The sequence below is a fragment of the Lissotriton vulgaris genome, chromosome 1_2 (assembly GCF_964263255.1).
Source record: "Lissotriton vulgaris chromosome 1_2, aLisVul1.2, whole genome shotgun sequence".
NCBI classification, from domain to species: domain Eukaryota; kingdom Metazoa; phylum Chordata; class Amphibia; order Caudata; family Salamandridae; genus Lissotriton; species Lissotriton vulgaris.
In genome coordinates this window covers 297,378,999-297,399,103 of record NC_141686.1, presented here as the reverse complement: position 1 = coordinate 297,399,103, position 20,105 = coordinate 297,378,999, and the positions used below count along the sequence as shown (strand labels likewise).

General features: G+C 45.7%; 2 protein-coding genes across 2 annotated transcripts in view; both read left to right on the top strand.

The window, feature by feature from the left end:
* LOC147736541 (aldehyde dehydrogenase family 3 member B1-like) overlaps nt 1-20,105 on the top strand; it is a 404,208-nt gene that overhangs the window by 12,856 nt on the left and 371,247 nt on the right. The window lies entirely within an intron of this gene.
* Nucleotides 1-20,105, top strand: part of LOC147736542 (aldehyde dehydrogenase family 3 member B1-like) — a 288,913-nt gene that overhangs the window by 131,281 nt on the left and 137,527 nt on the right. Inside the window, exon 3 of the mRNA XM_086953282.1 lies at nt 10,773-10,883. Within this exon, the coding sequence (XP_086809408.1) occupies nt 10,773-10,883 (111 nt within the window). The remainder of the gene's footprint in view (nt 1-10,772; nt 10,884-20,105) is intronic.

Genomic DNA, 20,105 nt, shown 5'->3' with positions numbered 1-20,105 from the left:
GATGGCTTCTTTGCTAGGCCACATTAAATTAGAATAGTGCATTGGGGACCCTGAGACTGCTGCCTCGACAGGTAACTGTCCCTCTGGATCCAAATGGCTCCTGTAAATGGCTACAAACTCACTTTCGCTCGTCCAAGAGAAGATTGGGAGTCATTCTTGCCTGCTAAGCAGATAACAACAAATCTGAAAGAGAAAATTAGTTATGGATTCCTCACCTTAGAATTACCCCCAGGCGTCAGATTGGATCTGGAGAATTTTTCTTCAGCACTACCCCTGGGCGTCAATAGGTGTCGTCGGTCGACTCTGCGTTCGTCGTTGGCATCGTGGTCACCGGAATGACGTCGCGGTATCTACTTGGATGCAGCCCTCGCACGCTGACGCCAGTTCTTTCTTTTTCCAGGCCATCCAGCGCAGATCCAGAGAGAGCGGTACCTCGAGTCAATTTTTGACTCTCTTTTTTGTGACTTTTTTCGACATCTTTTTGAATCGTTCGAATTCCGTTGCACAGGGATGTCCGTCCTTGAACCGACTTCAAGGCTTGTGACTCCTATCACAAGCTGATGTCAGTTACGGACCCGCACCTTGTGTGCCTATGGTGTTTGGAGCGCAACCACGGCCCAGAGTTGTGCTCCGACAGTCTTTCGGTAAGTCGAAGCACAAAAAGAAGGCGAAGAAGCACAGTCGCTTTTCACATTCTCCCCGTCCGTCGGCCGACGCGATGCAGGAAGGGGAAGGTAGTTCTCCGGTTCACCCCACGGAGCCTGTTGGGTTGACTTCGGCCTTCCCTCCCTTTCCGGGAGCCAGAGTGACCCCTGCCCAGATTCGTAGCTTTTACTAAGCCTTGCTTTCCATCTTCGGCCAGCCTGGCTCCGCTGGCGTACTCTCAGGCCCTGGAGACTCAGCTGGGGGCCCTAGGCCTTCAATGACGGTGGCTTCGGCGCCGCAGGGCCCCTAAGGATCCAGGCCTGGATCTGTATCGACGCTGGTCGACCTCTTGACACCTCCTCCGGTACCGAATCCAGTGACGACACCCACCTCTGCCCCCGCCGGTTGTGTTCCCCAGCCAACGTCAACCCCAGCCTCACGCTCGATGTAGACGCGAGCAGGACCAACGTCGAGCGTCATAGGGATCGGCTCCGGCCTGTACTTTTTACCAGTGTTCTCCCATTGTGTTCCTTATCGCCCTGAGTGGCTACCAGAGGAGGGTGAGGAGGTTTGGGAGGGGTCTGTGGACCCTCTAGCAGACCAGTTGGAAGAATCGGACTGGAGCGAGGAGTTGGGTGAGGCCAGCGGTTTGGATACGTCCCCAGATCTTGGCATGCTTTCTCCCCCACCATGGCTACAGAGGAGGGTGCATCTTACGCAGTGGTGTTGCGTAGGGCGGCCGAGGCCTTAAACCTGGAGCTTCCTACGGTGGCAGTGAGGACTAACCTCCCGACCAAGGTGTTTTAGCCGCCAGCGGCCTCTTCGGAGCCCCTGCTGCCGTTCAATGAGGCCCTCACCAACATTCATTTGGGCACCTTGTCCAAAGCCAACCCAGGGGCATCTGTGGATAGGATGAATGCCCGATGCCACTACCCGGCCCGTACAACCCTATTTTCCTCTCCCAACACTCCATCCCTAAGAGTTTGGTAATCCAAGCCTCGAGGTCCAAGGGCGCATTCCCTAACGCACCACCTTATATGGAATCTGTAGGAACTGGGGTCACCAATCCCACATGGGGTAGCTTGGGGCGAGCTGGCAGGCACCCGAAAGCTTAGGTGTAAAGTGACCATACAGCACACACATCCAATGAGCCAGGGAACGCACACAATGACTGACACCACACCAGTGAGGTTGATTAGAATCAATAAGCTTTTATGTAGATTAAAATGCAGGGCATTCAATTAATCAATACATTAACTCCTTAGCACCTTTCCTCAGAGGAAACATTTCATTATATCTCTGTAGGCAATTAATCAACATCTCCCTATGCAAGAATAAACAGATCCTTTTCCTCAGGAAGCCGGAATAACCATTTCATTAAACAGGAATAATCATGTCATTATGAATCAGGCAACATCTCATTAGGCAAGAATTACCCATCTCATTAGGTAAGAGTAAAACATCTCCTCAGGCAAGTATAGACATTTCATTTAGCAAGAATGAGCATTTCATCAGGCAAGAAGTAACATTCCATCAGACCAGTTAGCTCGTAAACCTAGGGCAAGTAGGAGCAATCAGTCCCCCAACATGGGGTTATCGTTAATAAACTCAGGCCCCAAAGGTGTCCTGCAGGGCTCTGGCCAAGTTCCGGTTCAGGAATGGCTAATTAGGGCCAACGGGGCCCAAATTCAGTCTCCCTCGGGGAGGGGCCATCTCAGGGCCTCCCTCCGGCTCTCCAGAGGCCCCGAATTCACTCAAGCGGGCCACCCTCCTCCCCCGAGGGGTTACCTTTTTCTTCTGGCCTACTCAGGCCCCTTGCGTCGATATCGCTCATGGTGGGGGGCTCTCGGTCTCCTCTGAGTCCTCCAGCAGTGTGGCTTCCTGTTCCCGGGCCTTCGGTGACATCTGAGGCCCGGGAACCAATTGGGAGACTGGCGCGAAAGAGGCTCAGCCTCAGCGGCCAATTCGGAGGCAGGCCAGGTGGGCGCGTCAGCCTGGGCCAATGGCTGCGCGGTGGTGGGCAGGCGCGTGGTCAATGACGCGGCCGGGCACCCCCGTCACGTGAGGTGAGTGTTCGTGCCTCTAAGGCGTAGCGCGGCCTTTCGGAAACCTAAGGCGACCCTCCTAGGTCTTAGGACCGCGGCGGGGGCAGCAGAGCAGGAGCCCGGGCCGCTGCGGTGACAATCAGCTGCAGGGACGTGGCAGCGGCCCTCTGCTGGCTCCGGGGGTCGCCGCAGGAGGGCGGAGGTTTGCGCTGGGGCTGGGGCGGTCTCAACAGGGCCCAGTGCACTCCGGAGTCTCTGGGAACAGCAGCAGCACCGCTAACGCTGCGCCGGGCCGCGGCGGTAAGTTCACACAGCACTTCACAGGGGGCACAGCAGGGGGCACGCGGCGCTTCAGACCCGTCAGTCTCAGGGGCTCCAGCGCGAAGAGGCAGACAGCAAGTAGGAGCAAGGGGGCAGTTCAGTGGCCAAACAGTCTCGAACAGCCTTGCGCTTGGGTGGGAGATCACAGTTCTAACAAGGGCACCGCAGTTCTGGGGACGACAGCGCTTCTCCAGGAGCCCAGTAGGAGAGCGCTGGGGGAAGACAAGGTAGGTAGATCAGCAGTTCCGGCACTTTAGGCCAGGTAGGACCGCACTGGGGCACAGGCTGGACAGGGGGAGCGCAGAGATGACACAGCGCCAGTATCTGGTTGATTTTCAGCAGTTCCTCTTGTTTATCAGGGTCCTTCTTGGCGCTTGTTGGTTCTTGCGCCCTTGTAAAGCAGGTTCTTGAGGGGGGGGTTGAGTTGGAGGCTGAAGGCAGGATACTCTCAGTAGGTCACTGCAGCTGGTCCCTGGGTACCCCTACCGCGGTGCCAGATCAGTGGCTTGGCTTGGCTTGGTAGGCAGCGCCTAAGCCCTGTCACCCCCAGTGGCATAGGTTCCCCTCTAGGCCCTACCGCCAAAGTCTCCTGCGTAGGTTCCCCCAGGTCAGTGATGCCCCAACTGATTAAAAACTTTCCCTCCTTTCCCTAAGTATGCCCAGGTCAGGTGACCACTCTCTAAGGCGGCAAAAGCAGACCCCTCCCCTGTTCTGGAAGGTTTCAGGAGCTTCCCTAGTCTAGCTATGGGAGAAAAAGGCGGGCTGGTGTTTTGGATAGTATCTAAGGGTTCCAGCCAGCTCCTTGCAACTAGGGTGTTATTAAAAAGACCACTCCGCAGTAGCAGGGGCCTGTGGCAGCCATGTTGGAAGAAGAAAGCACCTGCACCTTAGCATTGATTAGCAATAGTAAGGGGCCCGGAGACCTAGGGCCAACGAAAAAGAGGGTGGAAAAATAAGGCAAGGCGAAAAAAACAGGGAAAGACCACCCTAGGGCTCACAGGTCTAACATAATCCATGAAGCTGGACCGTCTTGGGAAGATGTTTTCTTTCCAGCTTTGGACTGCAGTCAGTGAACACCACATGTCTCTTAGGCCGTTACTCCCACTCGGTGTGGGACACAGTTGCGCAGGTGCTGCCACAGAGCCAGGAGGAGGCCCAGGCCATGCTCTCCTGTGCTGTTGCTGAAGGCAGAGACGCAGCAAAGTTCACCATCTGGTGTGGGCTGGACACCGCCGGCTCGCTAGGCGCTACGCCTGGTTGAGGTCTACTGGCTTCGTGGGTGATGTCCAAGCTATGCTTTTGGGCATGCCCTTTGATGGCCGTTTCTTGTTTGGCGACAAGGCGGACAATGCACTAGCACTTTACGGACTCCAGGGCTATGGCCAGGTCCTTAGGCCTCGCATCCTCCTCCCTGAGTTTACCGGAGAAAAAGGTCAAGATAAGGTCAGAATTGAAAGGGTTGATGAGGAAAGAACAAGTCATCCTGAGATCTTTGGCAAGAGTGATTGGTTTGTTTTCCTCATCTATTCATACAGAGTTTCCAGGCCTCTTCATTACAGGTCATTGCAGAGAATGAAGACAGAGGCTCTCGATGGCAAGTACGGTTTTCTTGTCTGGTGGTCGTCTGGAGGAAATTTTGCATGCTGCAGATTGGACGAATGTTGATGTATTTACAAAGTTTTATTTATGACCTATGAGTCATGTATCGTCTGTGGTTTTATCACAGCTTTGAACATGCATAAATATAGCTTCTGGTCTTGTCATGAAATGTAGGTTCTCTAAGTTTGTGTAGGGAGAATCTAGATTTCATTAAAGACACGGAGGCTAGCATTATCCCACCCACCCTCGCGTCTTGATTTTAGAAGGGGGTGTGGACTTGTTAAGGTGTAATTTGGTATTTCTAAGAGGATCAGTTTATTTATGTGTATTTTGGGAATTTCTAAGAGGATCAGTTTATTTATGGAAATTATGTTTATTTCAGATCTCCAGTTAAGGAGGTCATGAAGAAGTTTTTGTTCATGCAAATAAGTTGATGTCCGGAGCAGCTTAACCTCTTGGCCACAGCGGCAATTCCGACGCTGTGCTGGGGGGTAGAGGGGTCCGCGTGGTGCCGCCATGCTCATGAAGGAACCTGTCCGTCATGAGCCACGGGTGCGCTGTGCTTGTGACGGAGTGGTTCCGTCACGGTCTGCCCGTTCAATAGAACGCCCGCGCAGGAGCGGAATTCCTGCAGCATGGGCGGGGCGGCCGCGCCGTGACGGAACCACTCTGTCACCAGCACAGTGTTCCGTCACGAGCACTCAAGGGGTTAAAAGAGGAAGATGGCTACTATGACAGGGTTTATATATTGTTTGATGTTTGGATATTAGTGCTGTAATACTTTGAAGTACTGTAAGGAGCTGGCAATAAAAGTAATATGCATAATGCTAGCCTCTGGTTTTGTCATGAAATCAGGCGTGACTTTGGCATGTTGATAGTAAATCCCAGCAAATGCAGGAGGTCTGCCGTTGTATGGAGGTGGGAGACGACAGCCTGGGGCGAGTCCGCCTCAAACAGCCAGTTAATAGGGGAAGACTGGAACCCCTGATCTGCGCAGATGAGCTGCGACCACCCCCATCACTTTCGTGAACACCCGAGGGGCGCTGGTAAGGCCAAACGGGAGCATGGTAAACTGAAAATGCTCGTGGCCTACCGTGAAACGTAGGTAACGCCTGTGGGCTGGCAGGACGGGGATGTGGAAATAGGCGTCCTGCAAGTCCAACGCTACCATCCTGTCTCTGGGATCGAGGGCAGAGAGGACCTGAGCCAACGTGAGCATTCAGAACTTCTCCTTCCAGAAGAAGCGGTTTAGGGCCCTTAGGTCTAAGATAGGACCAAAGTCACACCTGAATCCCTCTCAGAAGCTCATTTTTATCAGAGCAGTACTGGATACAGCACAGTTTCGTGCTTATCCTCCTGAGCAGAGAGTTCGGGATATTCAGGCTATGATACCGATGTTTCAGCCTCTATCCCGGATGTCAGAGAGAATGACCCTGAAGCTGCTGGGCCTCATGGCCTCTTGCATACTGCTGGTGGATTCTGCTAGATGCCATATGTGGCTCTGCAGTGGGACCTGAAGTTCCAGTGGGCGTAATATCAGGGGAATCTTTCTGATGTCATCCAGATCTTGGAGGGGGCTGCACATCAGTTGCAGTGGTGGCCCACGAACCAGGAATGGGTTAACGGCAGATCCCTCTCCATTCCCCAACCAGAGTTCACAGTGGTGACAGATGCGTCACTCCTTGGATGGGACGGTCACATGGGAGAGCGGAGACCAGGGGTCTATGGTCTCCGGGCTCCACATCAATCTTCTGGAGCTTGGGCAATCCGTCTTGCACTGAAGGCATTCCTTCCTTCTTTCAAAGGAAGAGTAGTGCAGGTGTTCATGGTCAACACCACCACCATGTGAGACTGCAACAAACAGGGCGGGGTGGGGTCGTGGACCCTATGTCAAGAGACTCTTCGCCTTTGGACAAGGCTGGAACATCAGGGCATATCCCTGGTGGTTCAACACCTGGCATGCTCTCTGAACGCAAGGGAGGATGAACTCAGCCGCCCGTGCACAATGGATCACGAATGGCGTCTTCAATCGGAGGTGGTGCAAGGTCTCTTTCAGCAGTGGGGAGAGCCTTGGTTAGATCTATTCGTCACTGAAGAGAACGTGCAATGTCAACAGTTCTGTGCATTGGAATGCCTATGCTGGCACTCGCTAGGCAACGCTTTTCGTCACAAGTGGAGTTGCGGCCTCCTGTATGCCTTTCCGCCTGTACCACTTCTACGCAGAGTGATGAAGGAGATCAAGCATGACCGTGCCCAAGCCATTCTTGTGGCTCCTGACTGGGCACAAAGAGTCTGGTACACCAAGCTCTTGAACATGGCCATCGATCCTCTGACCAGTTTGCCTCTGCGGGAGGATCTTCTGTCGCAGCAGGGGACAGTCCTCCACCCGAACCTGTCCATCATCCACCTCCTTGCGTGGAGATTGAGCGGCGACAGTTGACAGCTTTCGACCTTCCTCCCGAAGTCTGTAACGTCATCTTGGCAGCCAGGCGTCCCTCCACTAAAACGGTATACGCCTGTAGATGGAACAAATGTGTGGCATGGTGCACAGCAAAGGCTGTGGATCCCCTTTCTGCCCCTCTTTCAGAGGTTCTCCTCTTCATTCTCTCTTTGGTCCAGCAGGGCTATACTCTGGACACTCTTAAAGGCTACCTTTCAGCCATCTCAGCCTTTCTTTGCCTTCCTGATCAACCTTCTCTTTTCAGATCCCCGATTGTAAATAGATTTCTGAGGGGCATTACTCATCTCTTTCCTCCTTCTTCTTTCGTAGCGCCCCAATGGGACTTGAATCTTGTCCTTACTTATCTTATGTGTGCTCCCTTCGAGCCCCTACAACATTTTCCTCTTCGTCTTCTTACTTTAAAGACTGCTTTCCTACTTGCCATCACTTCTGCCCGCAGGGTGAGTGAGCTTCAGGCTCTATCCTCCAAAACTCCCTTTCTTGCTGTTCATCCGGACAAAGTGGTCCTTCGCACTAGGCCCTCTTTTCTACCCAAAGTGGTTACCTTTTACTTCATTGGTTGGACCATCACATTGCCTACCTTCTTCCCGCCTCCGCAATCTTCCAAAGAGGAGGAGAGACTCCACTGTCTGGACCCAAAATATGTGCTGTCCTTCTACCTTGACCACACTAAAGGATTCCGGGGGGACGATCAACTCTTTGTGAGTTATGTGGGTGCCAAGAAAGGTTGGGCAATGCACAAACGTACCATCTCTCGTACATTCTTTCTGCCATCTCAGTATTTCTGCGGTTGCCAGATCAGCGATCCGTGTTCAAATACCCTGTTGAGAATAGGTTCCACTGAATCCCTCTAAGAAGGAGGAGCAACTCCACTAATTAGATCCAGAAAGAGCACTGAAGTTCTACCCTTAATCGTACAAAAGATTTCTAGGCGAACAACCAACTCTTCGTGGGGTGTGTCAGAGAAAAGAAGGTGAAGGTCGTGCAGAAATGGACCATCTATCAATGGATCATGGTCTGCATTAAAATCTGCATTAAAATCTGCATTAAAATCTGCATTAAAATCTGCTAGACACTGCTCAAGAACCAGCCCCTTGTGGGTTTGAATGCTCATTCCAGCTGAGCTGAGGCTGCGACCACTGCGTTGGCACGCGGAGTTCCAGTCCTGGACATCTGCCAGGCAGCAAAGTGGGCTTCTCTACACACATTCACCAAGCACTACTGCCTGGACAGTCAGGTCCGTTGGGACGGGCACTTTGCTCATTCGGTCTTGCGGGACTTTTAGGTGTGAAATGGTTTTGCAGACCCACCGCCGGGGAGATATTGTTTGGGTATTTATTCTAAGGTAAGGAATCTGCAGTTAGAAGTCTCTATCAGATGAACAAGTTAACTTAACTTCAGTAATGTCTTATCTGGTGGAGACTCTATGTAGCCACCCATCCTCCCCACTCTGTGAATGGATTTCTAGAGACAGGATGTTTCCTCTTTCAGGGCCCTAGTTTTCCACACCAGTGGTCAGTGTCGCTCCACGCTCCTGGCATGGAAAGTCTCGAAAAGAAGCTGACATTAGCATGCTGGGGTGATGCGTATATAGGTACTGCACACGTTAATTCTGGTGCACATCCCGTAACTTGTTCTTCATAACTCCAAAAAAGGTGGTATGCCTTTCAAGACCTGAAAACTGAGGCAACACGTTTTAGAGTGGAGCAACTTTCCTAACATCTTCAACATGAATGTGCATTTGGAGACCACACAACCAACCTGAGATTTCATGGTCAAGTTACTGTCCATAAGAACTTCAAGGCTTTTCACCATTGTATTAGTACCAGTCACATTTCTACCTAGCAATAGACTAATTCCAGAGATTTGAATTATTGTTCAGTATTATGATCTCAGTTTTATCTGTATTTAATTTAAGATGAATGGATCTTCTCCATTTTCGAAAGAGTTGCATAGTGTTCGGAGTTCAAGTAGCGAGGTCAATGTTTCATCAAGTCGTTGCAAGACTTGAGAATCTTTGGCATAGTTGTAGAGTTTAAGTCTCTTGTTGCTAGTTCTTGCATCAAAGGCTTAATGTACAGGTAGATCAAATGTGGGGATAGAGTGCTTTAGCAGAATAGTGCGAGAGATGAACTGCCTGAGTATGATCTGCCGAAAGAGATTTCATCCAATTCATGGATGGGCCTTAAAGACCAGCTGTAAGATCATATGAAGCAGAGATGGACAGCAAGGTTGGGTGAACTCAATGTAGGTTTATTGAAGTCAAGCAGTAGCGACCCCATCCAGCATCAACACCTTCAACTGTCAACTGACCCGTTGCTTACATTTTATCCCACATCATGTTCTACAAGTTCCATGTTCCAATTCTAGTAACCTTGGAACAGTGAGGTAGGTTCTGTTCTAAGACAAGAACACTACATCAGCATTTGCCACACGGTCGACCAGAATCTTATGGTCAGCCGAGTCAGAGGCAGCTAACAGATTAAGCAGCACCAAGCCGAGACTGATCCCCAATCATCGTCCCATCTCAAGCCATCCACGAATGATAAGATTACAGATTCCGTGCTAAGCATTGGGGCAGAATTCCACCTGAAGGGGTGAAGAAAATCAGAAGGCTGCTGGAGCTTGCAAATTTCTTGCATGTAAGTGTTTGGCCTGGAAAGGGAGCAAGGATATTGGCCTATACTTTTTTTAGCACAGTAGGATATTTTCCCTCTTTTTTGAATAATAAATTACCATTGTGCTCTTAAATGAGGCTTGTCCTACACCCGGGGCTAAGGACCTATTTAGTAAGCTTAACAGGGATTATCTAATTGCAGTATAAACTTGCTAGAGGACAGGGTTCTAATGGTGAACCAGACTTTACTTTCAACATAATTTCTTGGAACCACTCTTCGTCTCTCTCAATGGAAGACGAAAGAACAGAAGGTTTTTTGTTAGGTTTGTCATCAAAACCATTCATGGAATTACAGTTGATTTTGTCTTTGATTCATTTTATTTATTTAAAAAAAGTTGTTTAGCTTATCTCAAAATTCTGGAATGAGAGTTATACTTATAGAATTTCTTTCTGCTGATTAGAGCTCCTTCATCATTTTAAAATCTATTTCTGTTTCTTATGAGCCTCTATGATGTATATTATTTTAAGCCATCTTTAAATTTTATTTTAATCAGCGCGTAGTTTTTGCACCAACGTCGTTTTAATGATCGCAAGTCAAATTCGGCCTCCTGCGATAACCAGTTCATAGGCTTGGCAGGGTTAGTAAATTGCTGTTTTACTAAAGCAGCTTGTAAGTCACCTGCTTGCCTCAAACACTGAGAGGATTTCTTTTCAGCTGAAATTACAGCATCACTCAAGGTAGATATAGTTTACTGAAGAGTTGGTATAATACCCTCAGAGTTAATATGTCATTGTCCTCTTCTCCCCATCAATGGTTTCTCTCTCTCGCTTTTCAACATGCTCTGCTCTACCTATGTTTACTCTTCACCTCCACTGCATTTCAATTGCACTCTACTTTGTTGTTATCTTTTGCTGTTTTTTTCCATTGAGTCACCCTTCTCCCCACTGTCCTTATTCTCAGCCTTTACAACCGTCACCTTGTCCAGTTTCTTCCCTTTCTCCCTTTTCACCCCATTACTTGACCACACACCCACTAATTTTGTCCTATTCTTTTCCCCTTCTTTCATGGGTTGTGTCCTTGTAGCCTGCATTCGAGGCGGAAGTGGGGGAGACCAGTTTAATACACATTGAAATCAACTTGGCCCTCAACAACCTGAAGACCTGGATGAAAGATGAATATGTGACAAAAAACTGGGTATGTCTTTGATACACATGTGTTATTGAAACAGAAAGAATTGAAAGGTCTGCACTCTTCCTGAAGTGTCTTTACCTTTAAGCCACTAAGTGACAGTCAGGAGTGTGTTGACCCTGACATTACTGACAGTGCAGATATTGTGCACAAGAAATGTGAGTACGAAACATGAAACTCTCCCAAGATGTTTCCTTTCTCCACCATGGGATACTAATTAATATAATTAATATCAATAAAAGTGGAAAATCTCCACCTAGCTGCAAGGTCTCAGTACAATTGTTTTTTAAAGAAAGGTATCTATTTCCAAAATAATTGTAAACAAAATCCTTAAAGGGATTCTTTATTAACTACAGTAAAATGAAACACACTTTTATAAGCAACAGGCATAGATAGGTCTTTTTATTTTTTATTTTTTATTTTAAAAGTGAAGAAGATAATTGAGTTAGATAGGTGTACAGTTGCACTAAAAAGGCATTTGATACAGTAACTTTCAGACAACAGTCTGCTGTTGAGTCCTATAATCAAGCGCATTGTCAGTTAGCTCTCAGTTCATTATCCTTGAATACTAGAGCTTTTTGCTTTCATCCTCCTACATTAGAGGAAAATTTTTTGAAGTGGTATTTTTGCTTTACTCAACAATATTAGGAATTCCCTCCCATTTTGAGGTGGGGTTAATTTTTCGGACAGCTATTTTTTGATAAATGGTGCTTCCCATGTTGGGACAGTGTCAAGAAGAGGCGGCTTTGCTCCTTGCGTGGTTGTCTTAGTGACATGCAGAGGAATTGACTTAGTAATTGAGGGAGAGATCATACTGCATCGGTAGGTTTCAACTTCCAGAAAACACAATCTTTGACTCCTCCTCTTTCTGTGAGCAGTATCTGTACGCTTGGAATCAGGCAAAGCAATTACTTTTTGTTGTAGTTTTATATAGCACAAACTCGACCCAAAGGTTTTGGAGTGCTTTACGTGAGCACCAGTTACATTACATATGGTCATATTCATAATTTGTTTTTAGGCACCGGGAGATTACGTGATTTGCCCAGAATCACTGGTTGTTGAGCCAAGACTCGAACTTCATTGCCCAGTTCCAAAAGTCAGCAGCTCTTGCTGTAATGCCAAACCCTCTATTTCTTGAGAAACTACTCTATTCTTACAGCAATATTACTTCTCTTTCCTTCAACAGAGGCCGTAATCTTGCAGCAAATACTAAAGCAATGACTTCTCTTTTCTTCAGTTGCAGCTGTAAACTTGCAGAGAAGACAAAGCAATGACTTCTATTTCATTCAGTAGCAGCTGTAAACTTGCTGTGAAGACAAAGCAATGACTTCTCTTTCATTCAGTAGCCGCTGTAAACTTGCAGTGAAGACAAAGCAATGACTTCTCTTTCCTTCAGTAACAGCTGTAAACTTGCAGTTAAGACAAAGCAATGACTTCTCTTTCATTCAGTAGCAGCTGTAAACTTGCAGAGAAGACAAAGTAATGACTTCTCTTTCATTCAGTAGTAGCTGTAAACTTGCAGTGAAGAGAAAGCAATGACTTCTCTTTCCTTCAGTAACAGCTGTAAACTTGCAGTTAAGACAAAGCAATGACTTATCTTTCATTCAGTAGCAGCTGTAAACTTGCAGAGAAGACAAAGTCATGACTTCTCTTTCATTCAGTAGCAGCTGTAAACTTGCAGTTAAGACAAAGCAATGACTTCTCTTTCCTTCAATAGCAGTTGTAAACTTGCAATGAAGACAAAGCAATGAATTCTCTTTCTTTCAAACAGTAGCAGCTGTAAACTTGCAGAGAAGACAAAGTAATGACTTCTTTTTCATTCAGTAGCAGCTGTAAACTTGCAGAGAAGACAAAGCAATGACTTCTCTTTCCTTCATCAGTGGCTGTAAACTTGCAGTGAAGACAAAGCAATGACTTCTCTTTCCTTCAGTAACAGCTGTAAACTTGCAGTTAAGACAAAGCAATGACATCTCTTACCTTCATCAGTGACTGTAAATTTGCAGTGAAGACAAAGCAATGACTTCTCTTTCCTTCAGTAGCGGCTGTAAACTTGCAGAGAAGACAAAGCAATGACTTCTCGTTCCTTCAATAGTGGCTGTAAACTTGCTGTAATGACAAAGCAATGACTTCTCTTTCCTTCAGCAGTGGCTGTAAACTTGCAGAGAAGACAAAGGAATGACTTCTCTTTCCTTCAGCAGTGGCTGTAAACTTGCTGTAAAGACAAAGCAATGACTCTGCTTTCCTTCAGCAGTGGCTGTAAACTTGTTGTAAAGACAAAGCAATGACTTCTCTTTCCTTCAGCAGTGGCTGTAAACTTGTTGTAAAGACAAAGCAATGACTTCGCTTTCCTTCAGCAGTGGCTGTAAACTTGCTGTAAAGACAAAGCAATGACTTCTCTTTCCTTCTACCGCCAAGCTCTTCATCATTCTTTGATACAAGTCGAACTTGCAGGGACTCTGGACAGAATTGTCCCCCTGTTGTTTAGTAAAATTATATATGAGACACATTAATGCCATATATAATATTGGCTCCCTATCGATATCTTTTCCAGCTGTGTCAGGTGCTGAAAGTAATACCAGCATGTGTGCGTCAGTGACTAGTCTGAATTGAATTCTCGTAAACGTAAAGGTATGTAAGTTACTACACATCCAACCAGTTAATAGTGCAGTAAGAAATGTCACCAGAAACATCTATGGCCTTTTAGAACTAGTATCTATAAGATAGTATATCATGTTCCAAGTCACTCCAAATGCGCGTTTACATAAATGGGTCTCATTATAGTAAAGATATAAACTTGCTCATTACATCATGCAATTTTAAATTAGGTCTTTTTATTTTTGTCACTATGAGAGTGATTCAACTTAATGATTTATAATGAATGAAATGTATATAAACTATTGATTTTTTCTTAATGTATAGCAATTATGCATAAATGTATAAGTATGTTTTCTATTGTCTTTGTATGTTTTGTTTCCCACAGGTGCATTATGATGTAAATTAATTGTACGGATTGACTTAACAGTAATTGTAAATATTTTTGTTTTATTTTACAATAGGGCAATACAAATATTAAATTTACAGTCCTGAAGATGGTCTCAGAGATACATACATAGGAGACCAAAACGTCGACCTTCGCCTTTATCCTACCTAATTGATAATAGTTGTAAATAGGATAGGCTTGATCAGTACCTACAGAGTACAAGATTGATGCATTATTGTTCTTCCTGTAGGCCTGTTTCTATATTTGTACCTTAAATTCTTAATGCCTCTTAATTTTTTTGATAAAATCTAAGATTTTCATATACACCGTTTATGTCTCTTGTTTTATGTCATATGTGTTTTATGTCCCCAATTTTTTTTTTTTTACTAACTATATTGTATTATCGATTGACTCTTTTAGCGGACCATTGACTTGTCCTTTTGAGATATTTTTCAAATTCTTGAAAAAAAAAATTTGGAGCTAATTCCCTTGGAGGCATCTCCTACCTTTTTTGGACTGCGGCATGTGCTGCAGCCAGCAGCACACGCCGCAATACAAAAAATACACTTTGCGACCGCTTCGAAGGCGGTCGCATTGTAGTTGCGGGTGCTTAACCGCCGACAGCTGGTCAGGCGTTCCCATCTCCGATACGATGGCGGTCGGACATAAGTCCGCCTGCCATCATAATCAGCCCCTATATTCTGTGTGCTTCACTACATCTCAATTTTAGCCTCCTATTTCAAATTCATTCACAATTAAAATGTTTTTTATAATTTTCAACCTGGATTTTGCATCCGCATTTATAGACACCTTATTAATCTGATAATATTACTTAATTTTTTAAGCAAACACATACCCCCCTGAGCTTTTTTTAGACCCAGAAAACAGGTTAAGAACCGCAGGCCAGGCCTTGTGGCCAACCCCACTCTGTGCGCGGCCAAAGACCGTGCAAGTGTGGGGTTGGCTGCATGCGGGGATTTGGCCACAGGGCCTGTTAATTACCCCATCTATTACATCAGTCATGACATCTTCCATGACATAACTGATAATATCACTGCAACATTTGCAGTGAAATTACTGATGAGAAAAATGTGTATTGCAGGGGTGTGAGTTGTAGTTACCTTAGGGTATGAGTTGTAGTTACTTGAGATAACTATAGCTGCTGAATTTCTATGGTTTTATGCGTGCAAAATCTTAACCTAACTATAACACCACTGTAGCCGTTGCTTTTTTTCAGTTAAAATAAATATGTGTGTGTATGTATACATATATCTATGTGTGTGTGTGTACATATATGTATATATACAGAAACCTAACCTTTGAATATCTTGGCGCCAAACTCACGACACAGGGCTCGCCCCCCCATCTGACTACATTGCATCTACCATCCCCGGGTAAACCTCTTCTCTTTGACGAAGAACTATCCAACTTCATTACACACAGCGCACTCAAAATGAAACTAGTTTAACTGATAATCAGGTATGTGTGCTATGTTGGAATTATGCCTACTGAGCATATTAGAATTGAAGAAAAGAAGTGGCCCAGCTCCTAAGAAGGCAGCTGGGACTCCAACATGCATCAACGTTAGTAGAAATTGTTAGCGATATTCCCAATAATTAGTCCAACTCAATCATTAACTTTTCACAATATTTGTGTATATTTTACTTCAAGATACACATCTTTATACAATACTATGTACAAATCATAATCCTTTCCTATTAGGTTTTCACATTACAATAATGAACATGGAGGGCCCGATTCACAGAATGAATTTAAGACTAAATCCTAAACTTACTACAATTTGGTATTCACAGAATGCACTTACTACTTTCGGGATTCACAGAGTGAACTTACTACTTTCGGGATTCACAGAATGAACTTACTACTTTCGGTATTCACAGAATAGATTTAAGACTACTAACTTTACGTCCGAACTCGTGCCGGTAATTCCGGCCCGGAGGCGGAGTTTCCGGCCCGGAGGTGGAGCTTCCGGCTTGGGGCGGAGCTTCCGTCTTGGGGGCGGAGCTTCCGGCCCGAAGGCGGAGCTTGCGGCCCAGAGGTGGAGATTTCAGCCATGGCTAAAGCCCCACCTCCGAGCCAGAAGCTCCGCCTCTGGGCCGCAAGCTCCGCCTCCGGGCTGCAAACTCCGCCTCCGGGCCACAAGCTCTGCCCCCAAGCCAGAAGCTCCGCCTCCAGGCCGGAATTTCAGGCCCGAGTGCGGACGTAAAGTTAGTAGTCTTAAATCTATTCTGTGAATACCGAAAGTAGTAAGTTCATTCTGTGAATCCCGAAAGTAGTAAGTTCACTCTGTGAATCCCGAAAGTAGTAAGTGCATTCTGTGAATACCAAATAGTAGTAAGTTTAGGATTTAGTCTTAAGTTCATTCTGTGAATCGGGCACTTAGATTCCAACCCAATGCATTTCGAGACTTTTGTCTCTTCTTGAGGGGTATATCTGTAGGAAAAAAAAATTGAAATGAGACCAATATTTGATAAGATATTAAATGTCAAGATTAGTAACTCCAACCTACAATTCTGTGACCCAATCACCAACACCTATGTTTGCAACACACTCAAAATAATAACTTACATGAAATCCTTTGATAGTTCCTAAACGAAACAACTGAATTAAGAAATCATAATTAGAATAATTCATTGATATCCAAGACCTCTAGGAATTAATTCGTTCTTTAACATAAATACCTTGATGTAAACAAAGTTGCTTGAATTTCACAAAGGTAGCTGCTCGATAGTTAAGACAAAATCCACGGACAATAGTGTAGCTGCAATAATCAAGAAAATCTTTTTTTAACAAGGGACGCTTTCTAACAATAGGTCCTAGAAACAAGTACCATAAGAGATTCTCACCTTCAAAACTCTTTATTGGCTCTTATGAAGTTAATTTTCCGTAGCATTGCGTGCTTCAATAGTTCTCAAACGGCATATTCTCTATTGCAAAAATATAAAATGTCAATAACCTCCCAAACGGAGATGCACTCGGTCTCATCACGATATCGACGTACGTAATATCAAAGTCGCTCTCACCTTTTAAAAAATGAAGTGGTTCACGTGGAATCGCTAAACCAGTTAGTCTGTTGCCATTAAAACATGCTATTTCGACCGGACCATCAGTTTTCATGATAGGCTTTCAAAATCTGAATGGAACGTGGTGCAAGTTTTACCATGCTGTTTATCGGCATATAGAAAGGTTAAAAAAGGTTGTTTCCCCTAAATACGCTCACCTTCTCAGAAAATAGTGTATTCAATAGTCTCGGAAGACCGCTTTCACCATTCGTCCACTCGCGCTGCACCCGACATTTTCCAAACTTAGGAGAGCCCATTCAGCAGCTTCTATTCCACTAGCATGCAGGATCGAAGTGTATAGTGACACTACATCAATAGTGCATAGAATCCAATTATCTTTAACCTGATCCTTAAGATTACGAAGACGTCTCAGAAAATCAGTAGTGTCCTCAATGTATGTGATCCATTTCTGAACAAACGGTTGTAGATGAAAGTCTATGTATCTTCCTAGATTCTCAAATATGGACTCACAACCTGCCACAATTGGTCTAAATGGAGGGTCTGTTTTGCTCTTGTGAAATTTGGGTAAAAAATAAATTCTAGGACGTTTCGGGAATAAGTTAGTCAAATATTTTTGGGTAGTTGTATCAATCCAATTGAATTCTTCCGGCTGTCCAAAATTTTTTTGAGATTATTCAAGATATCCATAGTAGGGTCTGCTTCCAAAGTTCCATAACTTTTACTGTCATTGACATGTTCGAAAGCTTTTCTGTTGTAAAAATCTGTGTCCATGATTACCAATCCACCACTTTTATCCGCTTTTTGAATTGTGATCTCTGTATTATTATCCAATCTTTGCAATGCACTGTGTTCTGCTCTGCTTAATTTTTTTTGTCTTTTCCTGTAGTTTATTTTCTTTAGATCTTGTTTTATCAGTATCTCAAAAGTATCGAGAGATTTATGTGAGATTGGTGCCATGAAAGTACTCTTAGCCTTAAATACAGGTGTTTCTTTGGTAGAATCTTGCGGACAAACATTAGAAAAAAAGTTCTTTAATCTCAGGATTCTCATGAATTTGAACATGGCTATCTCAGTTTCCAGTTCTGTAGTGTTGTATGTACTCACGTATGAGATTCCTTTATTCAAAACTTGAGTCTCAATTTTGGATAATTGTAGTTGTGATATATTTACCACTAGATTCATTTCTGTGTTTGACTCCTCAGTCCTGTTTTCAATTTTTCTTTTTCTTTCTCTTTTTCCTTTTTCTTTGCTTCTCCTTGTTTTTTGTTTAGGGGATTGTTTGTGAGTGATTCTGATGTCTCCTCTGGCGGACATCCTGTTTGTGCTGCCACCTCTAAAAAATTGCAAAAAACACAGTTGATGGACAGAATGCAGAACAATGTCTTACATTCACCCCAGTGCAAAGATCTGGGCCTAAATCCATCGTTAATTTTGCACTCCACACCACCCTAGGTCAGACAATGGCTATATGCAAATCAGCCTAGACCCTGTGCCTCATGGGAACAGTCCAGCCCGAACTACCAAGCCATGTCTTTCCTAGACCGGAATCAAGCATCCAAGGACCGGTTTCTGGCTATCAGCCTTCTTCAGCCTGGATAGCTTGACTCCAGTGATGTGGAGAGCCTGGGACTCACGTCTGAGCATACCCAGCCCACTCGGGGTGAAAATTGCAAAAAACACAGTTGATGTACAGAATGCAGAACAATGTCTTACATTCACCCCAGTACAAAGATCTGGGCCTAAATCCATCGTTTTTTGCACTCCACAGCACCCTAGGTCAGACAATGGCTATATGCAAATCAGCCATGACCCTGTGCCTCATGAGAACAGTCCAGCCCGAACTACAAAGCCATGTCTTTCCTAGACCGGTATCAAGCATCCAAGGACCGGTTTCTGGCTATCAGCCTTCTTCAGCCTGGATAGCTTGACTCCAGTGATGTGGAGAGCCTGGGACTCACGTCTGAGCATACCCAGCCCACTCTGGGTGAAAATTGCAAAAAACACAGTTGATGGACAGAATGCAGAACAATGTCTTACATTCACCCCAGTACAAAGATCTGGGCCTAAATCCATCGTTTTTTTGCACTCCACACCACCCTAGGTCAGACAATTGCTATATGCAAATCAGCCTTGACCCTGTGCCTCATGGGAACTGTCCAGCCCGAACTACCAAGCCATGTCTTTCCTAGACCGGAATCAAGCATCCAAGGACCGGTTTCTGGCTATCAGCCTTCTTCAGCCTGGATAGCTTGACTCCAGTGATGTGGAGAGCCTGGGACTCACGTCTGAGCATACCCAGCCCACTCGGGGTGGAAATTGCAAAAAACACAGTTGATGGACAGAATGCAGAACCATGTCTTACATTCACCCCAGTACAAAAATCTGGGCCTAAATCCATCGATTTTTTGCACTCCACACCACCCTAGGTCAGACAATGGCTATATGCAAATCAGCCTTGACCCTGTGCCTCTTGGGAACAGTCCAGCCCGAACTACCAAGCCATGTCTTTCCTAGACCGGAATCAAGCATCCAAGGACCAGTTTCTGGCTATCAGCCTTCTTCAGCCTGGATAGCTTGACTCCAGTGATGTGGAGAGCCTGGGACTCACGTCTGAGCATAGCCAGCCCACTCGGGGTGAAAATTGCAAAAAACACAGTTGATGTACAGAATGCAGAACCATGTCTTACATTAACCCCAGTACAAAGATCTGGGCCTAAATCCATCGATTTTTTGCACTCCACACCACCCTAGGTCAGAAAATGGCTATATGCAAATCAGCCTTGACCCTGTGCCTCATGGGAACAGTCCAGCCCGAACTACCAAGCCATGTCTTTCCTAGACCGGAATCAAGCATCCAAGGACCGGTTTCTGGCTATCAGCCTACTTCAGCCTGGATAGCTTGACTCCAGTGATGTGGAGAGCATGGGACTCAAGTCTGAGCATACCCAGCCCACTCAGGGTGAAAATTGCAAAAAACACAGTTGATGGACAGAATGCAGAACAATGTCTTACATTCACCTCAGTACAAACATCTGGGCCTAAATCCCTCTTTTTTTGCACTCCACACCACCCTAGGTCAGACAATGGCTATATGCAAATCAGCCTTGACCCTGCCCCTCATGGGAACAGTCCAGCCCGAACTACCAAGCCATGTCCTTCCTAGACCGGAATCAAGCATCCAAGGACCGGTTTCTGGCTATCAGC